Source organism: Vulpes vulpes, chromosome 9 (assembly GCF_048418805.1).
Source record: "Vulpes vulpes isolate BD-2025 chromosome 9, VulVul3, whole genome shotgun sequence".
NCBI lineage: Eukaryota > Metazoa > Chordata > Mammalia > Carnivora > Canidae > Vulpes > Vulpes vulpes.
The window spans coordinates 17,194,378-17,211,732 of record NC_132788.1 but is presented as its reverse complement, the minus strand read 5'-3'; the positions used below and the strand labels follow the sequence as shown (position 1 = coordinate 17,211,732).

General features: G+C 47.3%; 1 protein-coding gene across 6 annotated transcripts in view; it reads left to right on the top strand.

Moving 5' to 3' along the window:
• The window catches only part of PEBP4 (phosphatidylethanolamine binding protein 4), a 248,843-nt gene that overhangs the window by 149,620 nt on the left and 81,868 nt on the right, over positions 1–17,355 (top strand). For 5 of the 6 annotated variants that reach the window (XM_026007924.2, XM_072719494.1, XM_026007926.2 and 2 more), the window contains exon 4: positions 1,915–2,013. The exons of the other annotated variant lie outside the window; for it this stretch is intronic. In XM_026007924.2, coding sequence (XP_025863709.1) covers positions 1,915–2,013 — 99 coding nt within the window. The remainder of the gene's footprint in view (positions 1–1,914; positions 2,014–17,355) is intronic. 6 annotated transcript variants of the gene reach the window in all.

The following is a 17,355-nucleotide window of genomic DNA, read 5'->3' as shown; positions in this document are numbered from 1 at the left end:
TTCCTCATCATCACATTCTCCAATTCCGTGCATCTGAACCTGTATCCTCTGCCTCCACCAGAGGCTGGTCCCTCCACTTTTGGTCTGGATCCTGTCTCCATCCTTTTTTCAGTCTTGGCTCTTGCCACGGTCCCCTTTCTCCTCTCTGTCACTTATATCTCCCTTTCTACTGGATCATTTCCACTGGCCTGCAGATAGGACTGTCATCTATCTCTTAAAAGTATAATAAAAAAAATTGTTTAAAGATCTCTTGACTCTTCCTTCCCATCTAGTAACAGCCACTCCATGTCTCAGCTGACCGCCACACTAAAATTTCTTTTATCATCTTTACAAAATATCCAATTCCTCATCTCCTGTCTTACCTCCACCTATTCCAAACAAACCTCAGTCCTTTCTACTCCACTAAAACTGGTCTTGCCAAGTTAACAGTGTCCTCAAGTTGTCCAATCACACTGTCACATCTGTGTCCTCCTCTCACTCTACCGTTCACCAGAATTCAACATAGTTGACCCACCTCCTCCTTTTCAAAACACTTTCTGGCTTGGCTTTCATGATACCTGTTCTTTAGGTGTTCCCCTCACCTCCTTGCTCAGGAGGCAGCAAACAATATGAGAGGAGGAAACAGCCAGTACAGAGGCCTTCAGGTGGGAAGGAGTGAGGGTTGGAGGAACAGAAAAAATAAAACCCTCCTCCTGACCCTACCAAGGCCCACCACAAAGCCTTCTGTGGCCTGGCTCCCACCCAGATCTCTGACCCTGCCTTGTCCATCCTCCCCCTTGCTCATCCCTAGTCACATGATATTCTTTCTGTTCCCAGCCCTCACTCCTTCCCACCTGAAGGCCTCTGTACTGGCTGTTTCCTCCTCTCATATTGTTTGCTCCCGCCTGCACAACCCTGTTTTGTTTTAATCACAGTGCTAGTCTCAATTGGACATTTCCTTATGGTTTGGGTTGTTTGTTGAGTTTTTTTTTTTTTTAATTTTTTATGATAGTCACAGAGAGAGAGAGAGAGAGGCAGAGACACAGGCAGAGGGAGAAGCAGGCTCCATGCACCGGGAGCCCGACATGGGATTCGATCCCGGGTCTCCAGGATCGCGCCCTGGGCCAAAGGCAGGCGCCAAACCGCTGCGCCACCCAGGGATCCCTGTTGAGTTTTTTTTAACTCTGTCTCCTCCCTTGAATAAAAAACTTCCTGAAAGTAAGGCTCACACTGTCTTGTTCTCTGTTGGATGCCTAGCCTATAGAACGATTTCTGGCACATAGTAGGTGTTCAGTAAATGCTTGCAGAAGGGATGAATGAATCCTGGTATGCCTTGCAACTGGTAGAGTTCCTGACACAGACTAAGTTCTCCTGTGTCTACCAAACTGACAGATAAGTTGCTCCAACTGTAGTGTGAACTTCTTGTGAGCAGAAGCCCTGTTTTAAATTTCTTTGTTTCCATCAGAGCACCTAGCATGATGCTTAGTAAATATACTTGTTTGATTTATTCTTTTTTTAAGATTTTATTTATTTATTCATAAGAGATACAGAGATATAGGCAGAGACATAGAGGGAGAAACAGGCCCCCTGTGAGGAGCCTGTTGCAGGACTTGATCTTAGGACCCCGGGATAATGACCTGAGCCGAAGGCAGGTGCTCAACAACTAAGTCACCCAGGTGCCCCTAATTTATTCTTCTTCATAAAGGGAAAGCCAAGCTTTTCAGCTGTCTACTTAATAAACTTCATTTCTCTGAGAGTAAACACATGACACAAGAGGAATGTCACCAGAACAAAGATGGACTTGGGTAGAAAGCCATAAAGGTTGGTCAGCCACTCTCAGCTGCAATAGAGAAAAAAGGAGACCCAGCACCTTGCAGTTTTCCTGTCAGAATTCGAACTCCAATGCTACATTTCTTTTTGGTGAATGTGTTACAGGGCGCAACCTACATCCTGGTGATGGTGGATCCAGATGCCCCAAGCAGATCTTCTCCCAAAGCTCAATTCTGGAGACACTGGCTGGTAACTGATATCAAGGTAAAAAGGCCAGAAGGCACTTTCTGATTCATTTGGGGTTATAGCTGGGAGATTACCGTTCCGTGCAGTTCTCGGCTCCCAGGCAGGAGGGCTGGGGATTCTGAAGAGCAAGGACTTCTATGTCAGGTTGCGGCGCACCCCCCAACCCCCCGCCAGGTGTCACAGCCCTTTCCAAGTTTTCTAACAATTTCGAAAAACATCCAGATCAGTTGTGCACAGGTAAACGGGCTCTCAGGATTAACCAGATGGGGAGATCCCCAATTTGTCATGTTTGCTGATTTCTGTAGTGTAAATACTTCCACCATGGCCAGTTTCGAGTTCCTGATATTTTAACAATTAACTCACAAATTTTCTGGAAATTTAACAATTGGCTCCAGCATTCCATAATTAGAGGCTTAGATTTGGAAGCATGAGGGTGATTCTCTGCAGTCCAGGTCACAGACCTGGCCAGAAGGAGTCCTGCAGGAGCTCCTCTTCCTGATGGGCCAAGGGGCATTGGGAGGCATGGAAATTTCCTTTGCTTTGTACAGAAACGAGTGGCCTCCCCTCATCTGTGTTCCTTTACCATTGCATAACTGTGAAGGAGCCTGGCTCATTCCTTCTGGAGCAGGTCTGAGGAACAGAAATCTGGTGTGCCGTGTTAACAGGCATTATGTAGGGGAAGGAAAAAGGTTCTATTCCCAAACAAGTTTTGGAGACTTCAGGTTGCACCGTATCAATCCCATTCCTCAACGAGGTGTGTTTTAGAGCTTTTAATATTCTAATGTGCACTATATAATACGCATTTATTTTCCAACCTCATGTGACTCTTTAATCTTTTGTTCACGAGTGCCTGGCAGCACACTTTGGGAAAATCCATGCTTGCTAGCTTCAGCCATCCACGCATCTGTGCCTAGAGAGCTCACGGATGGCCTTCTCATAGTGTGCAAAGGCCTCAAGCCGTGAGACAGTGGGAATCCAGAACTAGAAAGATTAAATCTGGATCTAGGTTTGGCTGGTTCCCAAATCAATGATCACCATTAAGTCCCTTGGAGTCCCTCTGGGCGTTTCATGTTTATCTATAAGATAGGAACCGTGTCACCTCCTCTATGTAGTTATCATGATAATCCAAGGATGAGAGAGCATCCTGAGAGGACTTTGGAAAACATAGTGCTGCAAATGTAAGGGGTTTGTGTTTTTCCTTCTACTACTATGGGCCAGAGGAAAAGATATAGTGTGAACTAGCCATTGATTCTCCTGAGCAAGGCAGGGGCTCTCACAGCTCCTAGAGTGGAGGTTTTGGAGAGGAAGCTATCCTGTCATCCAGCCCTTGCCCTGTGACCACAGGCCCTTCACAGGATGCTCAGGTAGACACCCCATCCTCAGAGGCAGTGCTGAGCTTGGAAGGGGACTCTTCCAGGGAGACTTCCAGCAGTGGCTTCTTGGACAGTGCCTGAGGGAGAGCAAGAGTGTTGCTTCAACACACTCTCCTGACCAAGCAGCCCTCAGCCTGGTAAAGAGCCTTGAAAATACCAGCAACATGCAGAGGGGCAGAGCTGGGGGATTTTCATGCCATTAGGGAAGGGAGAGTTGCCGAGGGCATGAAAAGGAAAGATACTGGCTCCTGCCCCAGTCTAGAGCCTTGCCGTTTCCTGTGCTTGGCATTCCCTGGCAGTTACAAGGGGGAGAAGCTCTCAAGAAAGGAGTATCGCTCCCTGTGTAGTGCACCTGTGTAGTGAATAGTGCAGGGATAGTGCAGGGATAGTGCACAGCCTCACACACCAGGCTGTCCAGAAGAGGGTTCTACTGGGCAGTTCTGAGGCAGATTTCAGGACCTGTGGTGGATGGAGTAATTTCAGCATCGAGGGCACCTTGGGGGCAATGAGGCTGCCTCTCTTCCAAGCCTGAAGCCCCCTCTCCCCTCCCGCCCCGCCGCACTCCCCTCACCCCAGGATGCACTCAGGACAGTTCTGTTACAGACGCATGGTGACACAGTCATGGGTTCTCAGCAGCCCAGCTGGACAGAGCAGGTGGCAGGTGGCAGCTGTCCGGCAAGACTGCTAAGCCGCAGAGCTTACCAGGGCCACCTGCCCGGCTGTGGCCCTCAGCCTTCCCGCTCAGACCGGAGGAAGCTTGGGTTTCAGACACATTTTCACCCACTTTCTCTGATCCAGGGTCCAGCAGGAAGCAGCAGCTCTCCTCAGCTATATCCACTCAGCCTGCCCTCCAGCCCCCAGATCCCTCCAGCTGCATGACCAGTATAAAAACCAGGCTCGTTTAGGTCTCAGGCCAAAAAAGGGGAGGCTTTCATCAAACCAGAAGCACTTCCTTTGTGTTGGCGTTAGCCGTGGCTGAGCGGGTCTCAGACAGTAGAGCACGTTCCAATCTGCTGGTAAACGTGTTAAAATGCAGATTCCCAGGCACCACTTCCGAGAGAAGGGAGGTGAGCCAATTGAAGGAAGACCATGGAGCTCAGAGTCAGAATACCTTGGTTGCTACTGTCATCACGCATCTGTGGAGCAGTTTTCAAGTGACAGTCACTTCTGACACTTCCTTTGGATCCCTGCAATCGCTTAGTGAACTAGACATTATCCCCATTTTGTAGGTGGGAAAGCAAGTCTGGAGAGATTGGGTGATGCAATCTCTCATCTAGTGGGTCCTAGAGGTTGGGGCTTCATTTCCAGCCCCCCAGCTCCAAACCACACACCCTTCCTGCCATGCCACGTGGTCTGGTTCACACCACATTTCTCCCAGCAACTCCAGGGTGGCAAGAGGCATCCCACTGTGCCCTCTCTGTAAGATGGAAAAAAATCTCTGTGGTTCCCCTGCCATTCCAGGGCTCTCTTTCTGATTCCCTCCTATGGATAGATGCTTCCAGGGAACCTGCTCAGGGAATGCTACCTTGGGAAGTCAAATACACCTGGTAGGCATTTTGAACCCTCCAGTAATTTTAACACTTAATACGTTAGGTTAAAAGTAAACCCTACATAGTATCATTACCCTCAGCAGTAAATGGCCTCAGCAGTAAGGTACAGCAAATGTAGAGTAAGGATTCCCTGTGATTCACAATGACCAGGTGGAAGCCAGACTGGTCTTGATGTTAGGGACCCAGGCCTAATTGGGTGGTGGGTGGGGCTGCGGCCGTGGGAGCCCCTCAGTAAGGACAATCTGGGGGCCATCTGCTCAGGTTGAAACAGCAATCAGTTCTTAGGAATACAGGGAACATCTGCATCCCCCTGACCCCAAAGAGAGGCTGACAAGAGTCTACTGTAGAGTGGGATAAAGCTCTAGATCTCTGGGCCACTTGTACAAAAACAGGAGAGAAGTCCCTCAGTAGGAACCGGGCATTCATGCTACTTTTGTTCACTGAATTCAACCTATATGGATTGATCATTGTTTGCAAACATAAACACAAGAACTCTGGAGCCAACCTACTGGGTTCAAATCTAAATCCACCAGTATCGCTATGTGATCTTGAGGGGCAAGAAACACCCCACGTCCCGATATGCTCACTTGAAAAGTGGGCCTATCTGTAGTCCCTGCCTCACACCGTTGTCATCAAGTTCAAATGAGCTCTTTTAAGTAAAGTGCTTAGGACAGTACCCAGAGCACATAGGAAGCTTGTATAACATTATTTTGCCGTAACATTATCTTTTTTGTTACGAAGTCAGGCGTGACCCTGGCCCTGCGGTTACAGATGCGTGCATAGCAGGGCAAGTCTTTGCCTTCCATGGGCTTCTGCTCTAGTGAAGCAGAGGAAGGAGGCTACAGCACAGGGAGGAGGTTACAGGGGCACCAGGGGCTCTTGCAGGATAGAACTTCCCACAGCGATGGGTTCCCATCAGCTCAGAGGCAGCACCAGGTGTGGGTCCCCAAGGCTGGCCAGACCACCACAGGCAGGGGCTGCTAGAAAGCATGCTGTCCTCCACCCCCTCTTTGAGAACTCTCTCACTGAACAAAAGAGATTTTGAACAGAGCGTTGACACCTAACATCTCTCTCCTCTCAGGGCCATGTCCCCAGCTTTTTCTTGAAGATGTTTTTCAGTTCTGATTCAATCTAACTAATAATCTTTGTGCTAAAGCCTAATTAAGCTATCAATTAATCTGCATCATTCATTTCAGAAGAAAAGCTTATTGGTTCATCCTCTATTTGTCTCTGAAATTAGTGCTCAGAGCTTTTCATGCAGATATTTTCATTAGACTTTTTATTGTTAATGGGAATATTGAACACAGGAAGATGGTATATTAATACCTTCCACAAAGAATATCATGACTGGTGACAAAGAACACTGAGAACAATTAAGGAGACAAGAGTACCTTTTTTCTTCCAAAAAAGAAAATCTTCCTAGAAACCGTCAATGATTCTAAAATTTGCCCTGAATATCTTTTTTGTTTTAAGAAAGAAAAGCGAAACGGCAAGTTCATGTTTCCCTTTCATTCAGTGCCCTCAACCTTTGGCAGCTGTAAGCGCAACCGATTCTGGGTGGAATTAAAAGGACCTCTAAGAGTCCATTATTCTGCTGACTTTTCTATAAGGATTGAATTTTTCCATAACGAGAGGCTGTTTTTTTTAAAGGACCCCTAAGTGTGTTAGGTAAATAAATGGGAAACCAAATAAACGGGCAAGGATTTTAGCTCTTTACTTTTCAATTACGCAATTAGCACACGTCAGGACACTTCTACTTGAGTAGGTGGTCCCACTGCTGAGCGATCTCAGGAAAGTTACTTGACCTCTCTGAGACTGTGGCTTCTTGTCTGTAAAACTGACACAAATCCTTCCACTTCAGGGTTGTGACAGGAAAAGGAAATTACATATGCAAAGAGGGAAAACCTTTCTAGAGAGAGGCTCTTTAGAAAACTGGCAAATTTATCGTGTTCCTAACCAATTGAGCAGCAGATCCTGTAGAAATTTAAATACACTGTGTGTGTGTATATGTGTGTGTGTGCAGTACTGGAATATTATATATATCCTGATATTGCATATATTATGCAACATATATATATATATTCCAATTCCAACATCTATGCTCAGTAGCATGCTAATGATAATAAACGGAAGAATTAACAGTCTTTATCAGGACCTTAAGTTCAGAAGAAGAGATCAAACCAAGGAAATGGGATTAATTAATTTCTTTATTTAGACCTGTATTTTTTTTTAATTTTTATTTATTTATGATAGAGAGAGAGGCAGAGACATAGGCAGAGGGAGAAGCAGGCTCCATGCACCGGGAGCCCGACGTGGGATTCGATCCCGGGTATCCAGGATCACGCCCTGAGTCAAAGGCAGGCGCTAAACCGCTGCGCCACCCAGGGATCCCCTAGACCTGTATTTTTAGTTTTTCTGCTATTTGTCCACTTGTCCTTGCATGCTTTGCCCTGTACTGTGAGGGTCCATTAATTTAAGTAGTGAACACCAGCAAGGCCTGGCTTATGCTCCCTAAATATCTACAAACCATAAAGAACATCTGGTGATGGGGACAATGCAGGGGGGCTCTGGTTATAAAGCAGACTTGTACAAAGACACCCTGAAAGGGCAGGGACCAGGCCTGTACTTTCGGGTCAGGTGAACCGGGGATGGCTCCAGGCTCTGGCTCTTCCAGATGGGAATTCCTGAGCCTCTGTTTCTTCATCATGAAAATGGGCATGATAAGAATATCTCTTTCCAAAAAAAAAAAAAAAAAGAATATCTCTTTCCCAGCATTCAAGGACATTAAGGTGCCTGACATTGAACAGAATAGTAGGGACTTGGTAAATGTGATTCTCTCCCATACAACCCCCAACTTGGAGCAGCCACTTAGAATTGAGCAACTTCAATTAGCTCTTGGACTCATGCTTTGCAAAGTAAGAATCCTAGACAATGACACAAACCTTGCAGTAAAAAGAGCTCATCCTTTTGCCTTTCAAGTCCAGGTGGGTTGAGGCCTAGCCTGGAGGACCTGACCTGACCAGAACCTGCTTTCCTGGAGGTAGTAGTAGTTGGGGTGGGGTGGTCGGGGGGGTCCCCCTCATTGAGCCTTTGGGAATTGCCCTGTGCACGCTTGAAGCAGACCGCAGCCAGGGCTGCCAGCGCCCATCAGGCCTGCAGTGTGCTTCCCCCCCACCCCCATCCAGGACTGCACATCTTCCCAGACACTTTCCATCTGTATTTTTAACACAAGCCAGCACCCGCTCGCCATTTCCTTATCATTCACAGTCCCCACCTTGCTGTCATTGTCCTACCCCAGAGATGCCTTCGTTCCCATTCAAAATAATTTAAATAAAATGTTGCTACAAAGTGGAATATTATCTTTTGATGAATGTTTTTAAAGCCCTTTAGGTTTTCATGGTAATTTGCGGTGTAAAATTATTTGGAGATAAGAGCCAAATTAGCTCTCGTATGCTGAGGTCGCTGTGTCCTGTTATCCATGTGAGCAGTGTTTAAATATAATCAGCCCTCAGACTAATGCAGCATAATTGTTCATTTGAAATAGCTTTTTTTACTCCATTCAATGAGTCATTAAAATATTCAAGGGATAATGCAGTGAATTGGAAATGAATTTATCATATTATCCCATACATGCTGTAGTGCTTCAGGTAACTAAGGAGAGAGAGAGAGAGAGAGAGAGAGAGAGAGAGAATGAATATAATGTGTACAAGCAGGAAAGGGCCCAGTCTCTATGGGAATATGGTCAACAAAGCCTTTTACTTGGTTTATGGAAACTATGTATAGGGAGGCTGACCGGGAGGGTGGGGAAAAAAAGGAAAGTGCTGTTCTTCGAAGAGCTCGTGCGCGCTCTCTCTCTCTCCCTCTCTCTCTCCCTCTCTCTCAGCACTCCGAGAGTCTGTGCTCCACCACAGCTCCACTGTTAACTTATTTTTATCAAATATGTTTATATCAGAAAGTCGTTATGGAAACCATTTCTGCCATCCAGGAGAATTCCTGGATCAGAAAGAAAATTCTCTCTCTCTCTCTCTCTCTTTCTCCCCCCCCCCCGCCTCCCCTCAACCCTGTCACACACACACTCACGCACGCATGCACTCACACATACACTTCCCTTACACACACCCGTGGATGCCCCCCCCCCAAAGGAACAGCATCGTCTTGCCCACCCAATTCTGAACCGGGCTCTGATGGGGACACAGGATGACTCCCCTTCACAGCCACGCTGTAACATGGGTCGCACTGAGACAGACACCCTGGCCCGGCGTGAGGACCCTGCACTTGCCACTGTCCACGGGCCTTGGTCCTGAGCGCAAGCCCTTAGGAAGAGACAAAGAGGGACGGGTAGCGGCATATTCGAGGGACCCCTCCTCGATTTCGGGAAGGTTCTATTAGTGCGCACTGTTCATACCACACCTCGAAGAGTGTCTTCTGCTCTGGCTGCGGTATTTTAAGAAAGCCAGTGAGCAGCATGAGGAGAGCCACCAGAAGGGCGAGGCTGTGCAGAAGCGACATCAGGTGGACAGGGACTGAGAGAGGTAGGGATGGTTAGCCTGCTGGGAGGAAAGGGAGACATAAGACGGCCTTTAAACATTCCTTGACGATTTTATTAAAGATTTGAAGAAATTGGGCAGCCCCAGTGGCTCAGCGGTTTAGTGCCACCTACAATCCAGGGTATGATCCTAGAGACCTGGGATCGAGTCCCGCATTGGGCTCTCTGCGTGGAGCCTGCTTCTCCCTCTGCCTGTGTCTCTGCCTCTCTCTTTTTCTCTATCTGTGTCTCTCATGAATAAATAAATAATAAAATCTTTAAAAATTTTTTTGAAGAAATCTAATTGGAAAACAAGGGTAATCCTGCTGGGCTCCGCTGGGCAGAGTTAGAACCAATGGGTGACATTTACATAGAAGTAAATTTTGGCTGCATTAGAGGAAAGAATTTTCTAAGAATTTGAACTGCCTAAGAACTAAGCGTATACTCCACAGAGGAGGGAGTTTCTCATCACTGGAAGTACCTATTCATGGGTGACCCAGGGAATCCGCTCCCCTCCCCCCCCAGGCATGGAAGGCCAGAAGGAGCAGGTGACTTGTTAGGTGTTGCCACTTGCGTATGTCCTCTCCTGGCTAGAAACACTCTTCTTATGGCTCACATTCATGTAACATATTAACAATAGCAGTAATAATTAAATAAGGAAGGGGGGTGCCTGGGTGGCTCAGGCAGTTTAAGCCTCCAGCTCTGGGTTTCTGCTCAGGTCATGATCTTAGGGTCGTGAGATTGAGCCCTGTGTCGGGCTTTGTGCTGGGTATGGAGCCTGCTTAAGATTCTCGCTCACCTTCTCCCTCTGCCCCCACCCTCCACCTGCACCCCTGCAGCTCACGCTTTCTCTCACTCAACAAAAAAACATAAAGAAAGAAGAATAGAAAGAAAAAAGAAAAGAGAAGAGGAGAAAAGAAAAGAAAATAAGAAACAACACTTGCTCACTTAGCATGTGGTTTTGGGCATTGTGCTTTACATAAATATCTCATTAAGTCTTCACAGAAGTCCTAAGAGGAAGGTAACAAAGACAAGAAAAAGAAGGCCTCACAGATACCAAGTGGCTGATTGGGATTTGAATCCAGAGCCTAGACATGTGATCATGATACCAGATTGCCTCTCCAGAGTTGAGGTAGGCGCTACACCCACTATCAGGCCTGGCCCATGCGACAGCTTACATGAGTGCCAGGTGTGGCTGCTAAGGGCCCCGGTGTGAGTGGTACAGTTTGAGGTTCCTGGCCCTCTACCCTTGGCCACACCTATCTCAGCCTGAGCACAGCCCTGGCCTTGGAGTGCAGCACACGCCTAGGAGGTAGATCTTCTCACTTACCATGAAGCAAATTATTTACATGCCTGAGTCTGTCCCCTCATCTGTAAAAGAGGACACTCATGTCAACCTTGCAGGTACACTGTGAAGACTCAGTGAGATAAAATATGTAGCACACTGGCAACACAGCATCGGCCACTTAGTAGGTGCTGTTTATGGGCTGGCTCTCTCCTGCTTACACATACTAGCACCCTAAGTCCTCCGCAGGAAGCTCAGAAAGTCAGAGGTGGACGTCGCTCCCAAGAGGTAGGGCAAGAATGAGCTATCTGCATGGTTACCAGTTTAAAAAGAACTTAAGGGTAAATGGCAATGCAGGCATAGGATTTAACAGTGAAGTGTTGGAACCAGCTACTTAACCTGCACTGTACTCAGCACTGTGGCTGTTAAATAATATTAATAGTTGATTGACAGAGAGACACATAGGTTTTTGATAAATAAGTGTTGGAAGAATTTAAAATGTGATTTTTTTTCAGTTACTTAGTTGGAAGGACAAGGCTAACATATAGGAAATAGGAGTACTCGAGGGGTATAGTGTCAACTTTAACTGGGCTCTTGAGACTCAGGTGGCTATGAAAGTGCAGACTTTCCCCCTTGCAGTGAGGCAGCCACTCCTTCAAAGCTCAGCTCGTGTTCCCTTCAGCTTTGTCCTTCTTTGCTTTGTTATTATTTATGGGTCTCTTTTCCTGACTAGACCATGAGTTCCTAGAGAATAGAATTGTATCTTATTATATCCCCAGCACTTAGCATGGTGCCCTGAACATAGCAGACCCTTAGTAAATGTTGGTTCAATCAATTAATGGAGGCATGAAGGAATGAATAAGAGAATGAAGGAAGGAAGACTGGATGGATGGGTGGATGGATAGTGGTTGGGTAGGAGGAGGATGGATATGATAATTTCACAGTGGAGACAGAAGTTGAGCTGGGCTTTGAATTATGAGCAGGCCTGGAAAAGTCAGAGGATACCAGAGGCTGCATTCTGGGAATGCAGCAGGATAACTAAATGCTCAGACATTTGAATTGGGGTAGGAATAAAGAAAAATTATAAACATAAACATAAAAGCTAAGATGGCTGAGTTAATTAAAGCCCTTATCACTCCTCCCTAGATTATTATTGCAAAAGTCTACTAACTGATCCCCCTCCTACAACACCAACCCCTCCAAAAGTATCTATTTTTCTAAAATCAAAATATGATCATGTTACTTCCCTAGTTGAAGTGTTTAGTGAACTCTTCAGTATCTCAGGAGAGTCTTATCTGGTCGGTGTGTTATTCAAGGCCTCTGAGGCTCTGGCCCCTGCCTGCCTTACCCACCCCCACCCCACCCCTCACCGCATGGTGTTCCTGCTGACCTGATTGTGGAATCTCACACCTTCTCGGTGTCTCCAGCCTCTAGGGACCATGCTTGCTCTGTCCTCTCTCCCTAGGAAGCCTTGCTGCAATCTGCAAACATTTGTCCTGCATGAGTTGATATCTCATGAGTAAAGACCTTCAAAGTCCAGAAAGAACTTAGATTTAAGATCACAAAGTCATTTCCAGAAACAGGATAGGAAAATGTAAATTCCTGAATTTAGGCTGGTGTGCTATCAATCCACATCAAAATTCAATAAGAATTTGATAAACAGATGGTGTGAGGCAACATAGAAAACAGTGAACATTGGGAGTCAGCATAGGTTCACTAAAAACAAGTCACACCTCCTCACTCAGAGTTCTTTGTTGATAAAAAGCACTGATCTAGTGGACCAGGAGGAGGTCCACTGTACAGTTTGAGTGACCAAGGTATTAGACCAAGTCAATCTTGGTAACCCTGTTGGCAAGGAAGAGAAATAGGGCTTCAATGACTATAGTGTTAGGTGGGTTTGTGGCTTATTAAGAGTACCTGAAGAGTGTTGACTAATTAATGTCAATCGCCAGGGTGGTCCCTGGTGACACACCACGGAACACTTACATGGGCCCCACCTTGTTTGATATCTTTATAGAGAGCATGCTCCCCAGATTTGTAGATCACACAAAGTTTCAACTAATTGCTGGTATGATGACTGACACAAGACAGTTAATTTTAGCAAATTGGAAGGATGGGCCTGTGTTGAAAGATTTAAGTTCAATAGGGGTTAATCTAAAGTTCTATATTTAGGTTCTAAATCAACTACACAAGTACAAAATGTGGAAGATCAGGCATAGCAGGAGTTCATGAGGAAAAGAGATCAAAGGAGTGTTAGTTAATTTTTAAGCTAATCTTAAGCTAATAATAGAATGTCAAACCATAATGCAGGAATTAAGAAAGTGAATATAATCTTAGATCACATCGATGGAAGTAAAGGCTTTTAGATGATTGAAGATTATAATTTCCCTTTTTCTGCAGCAGTTAGACCACCTCTGTTCACTCATTCATTCATTCACTCATTCATCCATCAGCATGTGTTCAGCACGAGTTAGGCAATAGTTTTCATTCAGGTGCTGCAGATCAAAAGCTTATAAAGTCAAATCCCTTCCGGGGGAGAGCAACCTGCCTGGTGAAAGGAGCAGAGGAGTAAATCAATGACTGCACACAGTACAGAGTGGGAGTGTCAGGGAGGAGTTAAGTGCCAGAAACCTGGGAGGAGAGGGGGTGGGCTCCACAGAGGAGGTGACCTTCTAGCAGAGTAGAAATTCGGCAGGTGCACAGTGAGAAAAGGGCACATAGACAGAGGCAGTAGCAAGAGCAAAGGTCCTGGACAGGAACAGGCTAGGTGGGTTCCAAACAGAAAGAAGGCCAGTGCAGCAGGAGCAGAACGATCAGAGACGTGTACAGGAGATGAGCAGGGAGGGAGGCTATGAAGGACCGCCAGTCTTAACCTTGACCAGTCCCTGGCTAGAATCACCGGGGAGGCTGTGCTCTAGACCAGCTAAATCAGAACCCCTGGAAGCAGAGCCTAGGCACCATTTCTGTCATTTCCCAGGTGATACAGATGTGCATGGGGGGGGTGGGGAATGTGAGTCGCTAGTCAAGGAGTATAAAGTTTCAGTTACACAAAATGAGTAAGTTCTAGAGATTAATACTGTACACTGAAAAATTTGTTAAGAGGGTAAATCTAAAAAATAAAAATAGGGATCCCTGGGTGGCCCAGCGGTTTGGCGCCTGCCTTTGGCCCGGGGCGCGATCCTGGAGACCCAGGATCGAATCCCACGTTGGGCTCCCGGTGCATGGAGCCTGCTTCTCCCTCTGCCTGTGTCTCTGCCTTTCTCTCTCTCTGTGTGTGACTGTCATAAAAAATTAAAAAAATAAAATTCAGATTATAAAAAAATAAATAAATAAAAATAAAAATAAAAAAGAGGGTAAATCTCATGTTGAGTTTTCCAAACACAATTTAAAACAAAAGGAAGAAAGAAAGAAAGAAAGAAAGAAAGAAAGAGAGAAAAAAGAAAGAAAGAAAGAAAGAAAAGAAAAGAAAATTGAAGGAAAAACAATGGGATTGAGAATTATTGCCCAGGCATGGGCAGGGAGTTTGGCACATGACTACTGGTGGGCTTTAAAAAGAGGATGAAAACAGCTTTTTTTTCTTTTTAATTCTTACTTATTTAAGTAATCTCTACACCCAACATGGGATTCAAACCCATAACCCCGAGATCAAGAGTTGCATACTCCTCCAACTGAGCCAGCCAGGCATTCCTGCTTTGTGTCTTTAAAAGATAGGTCTGACTGCTGTGTCAGGTGGCAGCAGGGTGCCATAAGAGGCCATTTCACTCCTTTGGGAGGGATGAGAGTGGTTTGCACCAAGTTGACAGCAGTGGGCATGGAGAGGATAGCTCTGGGGTCTATCTGAGGTTATGAGCCTATTGGACTTGTCAGTGGATTAGACATGGTGGGTGAAGGATGGTCCAAGGATGGCACCTAGATTTGGAGTCTGAGCAAACAGCAATGCCATTTACTGAGATGGGAAACACTAGAAGGTGAGCAGTTTAGAGGGCAAGGTTGGGGGGGGCGGCGAGTAGGATCTGAAGTTCTGTCTCAGACACTTAATTCCAAAATGCTCTTTAGATCTCCACTGGAGATTTCAAGTAGGAGACTGAAATGAGGCTGGAAGTCAGGGGAGACCCTGGGAGAGGAGGCTCAACTTTGGGAGACATCGGGGCTGCTTATAACCATAGGGCCTTTTGAAGCTGTCTCTTGAGGAGGGGGATGAGTAAGTCGTCTTTGGAGATGTTCAAGAAGCCATAGGCCAGGGATTGGGCAAAAGGTTGGGCAAATTGGCTCTAGGCTGCTTCTTCCAGCTCTGAGCTGCTGGGATTTTATAACAGAGCCTGACACCAGCCTGCAGAGCACCATGTTAGGAGGCGAGTGCAGAGAGGCAGCGAGGCCAGAGCTGTGGAGGGGCCTTGGAGGCCATGAGAAGTTGGTTCTATTTAGCAGGAAGTAGTGTGACTCTTTGAAAGAAGCTTGGGATAGGGAGCCCCGTGTGCTGGGCCACTTGCTACCTGGATGACACTGCTCCAGGTCTGCCCCTCCGTGGATTTCTGTTATCTTGCCTACAAATGAGCAGGTTAGGTAGATTTGGGTCATCACATCCAGCTCTGAAGAGTCTAGTTCCATCCTTGATCCTCTAATCAGCAGACTTCAACTTTTCTGCCAAACGTTGCTCGTGTGCACAACACACACCCCCTGGGTCTCTGAACATGTAAAGCAAGCTCCAAGTTCCTTGTAGCTCCCTGGGTGCTTGCCCTCCCAGTCAACAGTGCTTCAGTGTGCCAGAGAGAGTGGCATTGAGGGGAGGTCATGGAAGGTGCTCCAATTTATTGTTAAAGGTAAATCATTTGCTGCAGCTTTATTATTAGCAACGCCTGCCTTGGAACATACTTCCCTAGTAATTTTCAACCCCCAGCTGGAACCAGTGTCAAGACAGTGCTGCAAACCTCAGCTTGCAGACCTTAGAGGACCAGAGTGGGCCAGCGAGCAGGGTGAGGCCTGCACAGCTCTGGTTTGGGAGGAAGGTAGGTGCAGCCTGCCACATCAACTGGAGGAAGACAAGTCTGTGGCAGGAGGCCTGCTGGGGGCGGCTCTAGGGATCCAGTCATGGCATGGTGAGCAATAGGCCTTGAGTAGTGATCAATAGGATGGGGATGGGGCAGGGGGAGGTCCTGGAGTTCCTCGTGCTCTCCTGCCAGCCTCAGCCCAGAAAGACGTGGTGGAGTCAGCTTGGGGAGATCAGAGACCGAGGGGCAGGAGAGGGCAACCCACCACTGCTCCCACCCCCCACCCCCGCGCCACCACTACCATCACCCCTACCACCATCTACCCCCCACCCCCCGCCACTTACTCCCCCCAAGCAGTGGGCTGTGTTGCTTCCCAGAAAAATGAGGAGGAGGAAACCACAGTCCAGAACACTCTGGAAGAATTGGGGATTGCTGTGGGGGGGGGGGGGGAGGCTGCAGGGAAGGACTTAAATAGGGTGAAAGGACAGACCCCAGAGCTTCTTGGGCTTCTGCCCTGTCAAGCCCTTGGCTAAGAATTAGCTTTTTCCTTTCAAAGAGGGTGGAAGTCACTGTTTTCTTGTCTCAGTTGATGAACAGATTCTGGGTGGCAGGAGTCACCATAGAAACAGGTGCTATCTTAAGCAAATGAGCCTTATTAACCTTAAGAGTGGTGGAGTTTTCACAAGATTGCACATATAGGGTAGGAGGAGAGCTGGGTTTGGTTGGGGGAGGGCCACGGTGCTGGGGAGCCGTGCTGCGATGGCTCTGGGTGTGGATGTGTGTGCGTGTGTGTGTACATGTGCATGCATGTGTGTAGATGCATGTCTGCATGTGCTTTTGTAAAACCATTTGGCAGGGAGTGAGCTCATGCTGCTGCCTTTTCCCTAAGAAATACACACATCCCCCAAAGAAACTTTGATCTGCTTGGGAACTGGCCTCCAGGTAGCAGAGGTCAAGAACCCAGCCTCCACCCCTAATGCTTTCTCCCAATGCTGTTTCTAGTCTCTGCATCTCCTGCATGTCGGAAACAGGTGCCTTCCCTGAGGACCTGGCCACCAGTTAGCAGGGACCTCTGCTCCAGGAGGCTGTGTGGCATGAGGGTAGAAGCAAAAATATTGACATCAGGAGGACCTGGGTCCCTATGGCTGCTCTGTGATTCTGAACCAGTCACCTGCCTCCGTGAGCCCCAATCTGTAAAAGGCAGAAACACAGGGCTTAGGTGAGGCTCAGATGAGACGATGGATACGTGGGTGGAGTGTCCCATAGCCCTCCCCCTGTGAGGAAGGCAGTGTGTGTGTGGGGGGGGGTTTTCTCTCAAGCACAGCTGTGACCTCACATAGATTTTCCAAACCAAGGTGTCTTTCCCCAGCATTATTCCATCTTACAGGTCTCCACTCGTAGTTGCTGTGCTAGGTCATGGGGGAGGACGAAGAGCCTGCCCCCAAGGGGTTATCACCATTTGGGGGCAGGAGAAAGACTTAAAAACTAAGGGCCACCACCAGGAAGTATGGAATCAGGTAGACTGCAGCTCAAAGGGAGTGGGCAGGGAGAGGGCAGGGAAGGTAGGTGGCCAGGGCTCTGACAGCCAGGTGGGGCTGGGGTGGGCAGGAGGAGATGGCCAAGAAAGGGGGGCATATAT